The sequence below is a fragment of the Triticum aestivum genome, chromosome 2A (genome assembly GCF_018294505.1).
Source record: "Triticum aestivum cultivar Chinese Spring chromosome 2A, IWGSC CS RefSeq v2.1, whole genome shotgun sequence".
NCBI lineage: Eukaryota > Viridiplantae > Streptophyta > Magnoliopsida > Poales > Poaceae > Triticum > Triticum aestivum.
Window position 1 is genome coordinate 134,443,290 of NC_057797.1, and position 4,663 is coordinate 134,447,952.

General features: G+C 50.4%; 1 protein-coding gene across 1 annotated transcript; it reads left to right on the forward strand.

Moving 5' to 3' along the window:
- Positions 1–816: 816 nt before the first annotated feature.
- LOC123187987 (acidic leucine-rich nuclear phosphoprotein 32-related protein 1) lies at positions 817–3,856 on the forward strand. Its single transcript, XM_044600013.1, has 2 exons — positions 817–2,124; positions 3,289–3,856. The coding sequence occupies exons 1-2, from the start codon at positions 946–948 to the stop codon at positions 3,547–3,549; spliced, it is 1,440 nt and encodes a 479-aa protein (XP_044455948.1). The 5' UTR covers positions 817–945; the 3' UTR covers positions 3,550–3,856.
- The last annotated feature ends 807 nt before the right edge of the window (positions 3,857–4,663 follow it).

Below are 4,663 nucleotides of genomic sequence, written 5' to 3' on the forward strand. Positions count from 1 at the left end.
GGATGCATGCATATACTTATATATATATATATATGGTTATATACTATTTGTGTTAAACAGTATGTGTTTTGAGTCATAAATTTGCAAATTATTATTACATCATTTTCAAATTCGTGTCAACTTTGGTTATTATGATATATATCAAAACCATACCGAAATAATTTGGTATATACCGAAACCGAATTATATTTTAATTTCAAACCGTATTTACCGAAATATTAATACTATACAAACCGGAAAACCGTATAAACCGAACCATGTAAACCGAATAAACCGAGCGCACAGAGTGAGTCCAAATCAAACGCGTGCCAACCCGAGCCGCCTCCGGCCCCACTGGCAGTCCTCTACAATCGGGCAAGGGTAGGCACCACGAAACCAATACGCGAACTCCCACCCGATCCGACGGCCCGCAACCGCCACCTCTCAATCAGACGGCCTGTACCCGCTAACCCAAAGCCGAACAACGCCCATAGACTTCAACCGCGGACCCACACGTCTACTCCCAACCTGTCAGCGACCTACCCACATAGAGCCAAAGGTAGCCACACGGCACCGCGTGCATAATTAACCAATAATATCTCGCCCTTAAGAGAAAACGATTTTGGAAAACCTGAAAAAGATGCTCTCCGCATCAGCCAAGCCCACCACGCCTCTCCGCTCCCCCGCTCCTCTCAAAGGAAGCACACGCCCCTGGGATGGCGCCACGTCAGCGATCCGCGCCCCGCGATCCGAGCGCTCCCATTGGCCGCCCATATAAGCCCCGCCCGCCGTCCCTACGCCGAGTCCACAGCGCGACGCGTGAGCCGCCCCCTTCTTCCTCCAATGGCGAGGTAAACACCCCTCCCACGTATAAATCACTGTATTTCAAATAGCCTCCCCAACCAAAACACCCCCGATTTTTTTATTTATTTGATTTCGGGAAGGGGAGGGGAGAGAGATAGAGAGATGGACGAGGCGTGGGAGAGGGCGGTGGAGGCGGCGCTCCACACCGCCGGCGAGGGGAGCTCGTCGCCGGCGAGGAGCCTGACCCTCGACGGCGCCGTCAAGTGCATACACGGGCGCTTGCCGGCGCCGGAGATACTGGAGCGCCACCAGAGCCTGGAGCACCTCTCGATCGCGGGCGTCGGGGTCGCGTCGCTCGCGGGGTTCCCCCGCCTGCGGAACCTCACGCGCCTGACGCTCTCCGACAACCGCATCGCCGGCGGCCTCGAGCACCTCGTCGAGGCGGGGCTCGGTTCGCTGCGCGACCTCGACCTCAGCAACAATCGCATCCAAGATGTGGACGACCTCGCGCCGCTCGCCCGCCTCCGCCTCGTCTCGCTCGACCTCTACGAGTGCCCCGTCACGCGGGTCAAGGACTACAGATCCAGGGTGTTCGGGTTGATCCGGACTCTCAAGTACCTCGATAAGATGGACGCCGACGAGAACGAGCGCCCGGAGTCGGACGACGACGACGACGATGGGGACGGCGAAGGTGATGGCGAGGAAGAAGATGATGATGAGGACGACGATGACGAGGATCCTGGAAGCGGCGAGGTGGCAAACGGGGGCGCCTCGCACTCGCGAGGTAGCGTGGCACCGCGCCCGGTGGAGGTGAATGGGGTGATCGATGTGGATGAGGATGAGAGCGAGGCCGACGAGGTCGTGCCCAATGGGGGAGCCGAGCACCACCACAGGGCCAACGGGTTCAGGGTTGCAGCGGTTGGGGTAGCCCCTGATGAGGATGATGAAGACGTGGATGATGACGACGATGATGCAGACGAAGAGTATGAGGAGGAGGATGATTTGGGAGAGGAGATCGATGAGGAGGGTGATGAAGATGACACTGTTGTTGAGGTACTTGACGTGCCCAGTAGTGATGATGAGGAGGATGGCATCGATGAGGATGATGATGATGATGAGGAGGAGGTTGAGGATGATGGTGATGGTGAGGAGGCTGAGCCAGAGAGTAGTGGAAGGGTTGCTATGGCGGTGGGGGGTGTTGGAGAAGAGATTGATGGACATGAGCAAGGTGAAGGTGATGATGAGGATGAGAATGGTGAGATCGGAGAGGAAGATGAGGAAAGATTGGAGGATAGTAGGGTTTATGAGGAGGACAACGATGATGACGATGCTGATGATGAGGTATAAAACAATTTCCCGCTAGCCTTTGAAGTGCTTTACCTTATTGCAATTTCTGCATGTTCAGTTTGTGGGTGGTTGTTCTAGTCATATTGTTTAGCAAGATAACTATTGACCACCCAACTATATTGCAGGTATATTTGAACTGTGGCTAGTTTTTCAGTTATGATATTTAGCTTTCATGCATTAGTTATGTGTCCTTGTTAAGTTTGCTGATTATGTGGGCAACACATAGTTTTGGGACTACCAAAGTAGAGTACTTCATTGTCAGATCCCCACTCGTAATCTTGTTTCTTTTTGTGGTAGGTTAGGTGAACACCTTGTGTATAAAGTATACTGTGGAAAAGTTGTTTTAACGAAATTTGCTCATATGGAGATTCAAGGCAATCATGCTCCCAAGATATTGCTTAAACATGTTTGTTAACATATTATGTGATTTGAAAGCTCTGTACCCTCAAAATGACCAGGAGTGTGTCAAAATGATTATGACAGATCTTGTAGTTTTAAAAGCTTGGGGATTCTGATTTCTTCATCTTTCTGGAAGTAGATTTAGTTCCTGATGTTGTTGACCTAAAACTTTACATATTCGAATGTTAAAATTAGTGACTGTCTAGCTTGTGCTTCTAATATATTTGTTACAATTTGGGAATAATCAAAGATTTGGATACATCAGTTAAGCATGTTGTTCCCTATGTTCCTAGGACCTAATATCATATCCATCTACATGTACATCATATCTGGCTTAGTTCTTGACATTTTAGTGCTTCTAGTACATCATGTATTTATTTGTGGGCTTAGACAGATGTGTCACCTGATGCATGTTTAGTAAGATGGAATTCTCCTCATATTTGTTTCTTCTACAATTTTTCCTTGAAAATTAGCTTTGGTAATGGCCATTATCTTGGTGGTATATTTTCTGTTATTTTATTAGTATTAATCATGTACTCTTTTGCAAGGTTATATGCTAATTTGTTTCTTTTACCACTCAATTCATGTTATGCTGTTATCTTCAGATTTATATCTCAACATATTGTTTATTTGTTTTGTTCTGGTTATGCTGTCGATTTAGTTACCAATTAACTGATTTTGTCTGCTAGAAGATTAGTTACCTTTAGCATGTCATGAACTTAAGCATTGTTTAAGCCTGTTGGTTTTTCATTTGCTCAGGATGAAGACACAGAATATCTTGTTCAACCAATTGTGACGCCCCAAGCCGTGGCTGTTGGAAGTCCAGAGGACTTTGATATTGCTGACCCTGATGATGTCGATGAAGACAGAGACGAGGTCGATGATGATGACGACGAGGGTGGCACAGACCAGCCGTCGTCCTTGCAGGGTATCAAGCGGAAGAGGGATGATGACCCATCAGGCAGTGGCAGCGACGATGAGGATGATGATACTGAAGACCGGCCGTTCAAGCACCAGTGACCATTGTACATGGATCATCCCCTTCCTCACCCCTTCTCAGGTAGAAAGAAGTAATCAGGAGCAGCAGCAGCAGCAGCAGAACAGAAATGGTGGGTTTCCCCCTGTTTTCCTTAGCCGTTTTTCTTGTAAAGACTTTGGTTTGGGGAGGGCTTCACCCTCCTTTTTAAACAGCAGATTTTAGGAGGGAAAATGGAGTTGTAGTCAGTGAACCAGCTTCCCTCTTTGCCTGCACCCTTGCTGAGTTTTCCCTCCATAATTTGAAATGGTAGTTACAACACCCCAGGGGTTTTCCCTCCTTCCTTTGAAATTCCTGTTGCATTGTCAGTATTGTCAGGTTTCCCTCCAAGAGAAAGCCCGGGAACTGCCCCCCTTTGAAATGCCCCCTAGTAGCCGTTGCCTGCATTTGAAAATCTTATACTTTGCCCTGGTTGAACTGTCTGTCTGTGCTGTGTGCTTCTTACTGATGATGACTGGCCGCTGGCTCTGCCTGCCGGCTGCCGGCGGCTCTGCGCGGGCGCTACCTGCTTTGAGATAGGTGAAATGGCTGTGGTTGCAGCGATGGCTCCTCCCTCCTATAGCAAATGGGCTCTGGAGTTATTTAGCAATTTTTGGCTACTGAGGCTTTGCCTTGCGCTGCTGTGTCTCTGGTTCACGGCGGTGTGCTCCTTGCCGGTCTACCACGAGGCCCGAGCTGCGCCCCTCTGCCAGGTGGGTCCGCTCCCGTGACTAGCTTTGGCCTCGGGGGGCCGTGATTTTTCGTTGAGAGTAAAAGGAGGAGGCCGCGGTGGGTAGGTGGGTGAGGATGGGATGCGATGCGATGCGATGGCGGAGTACAGCTGCTGCCTTTCGCTTTTCTTTTTTGGCAAGTTGCGCCGCGCAGCGCGAGTGGTGGGTGGGGTAACGCGACCGGTGGTGGCGCGAGCCGTGATGGCCTGGCGCGCCGTGGCGTGAGGCGCGGGTGGAGCGCGCTGTCGGTGAGCGGTTCGAGGAGGAGAGAAGATCCCAGCGGATTTGGGCGGATGCCATCCTTGGATGCTTCCCGTTTCTAGGGCGACCCTGCTCCTTTTTTCTGGCCGATGGGGATTTTACGCCCCTGCCCCTGCCCCTGCCCCTG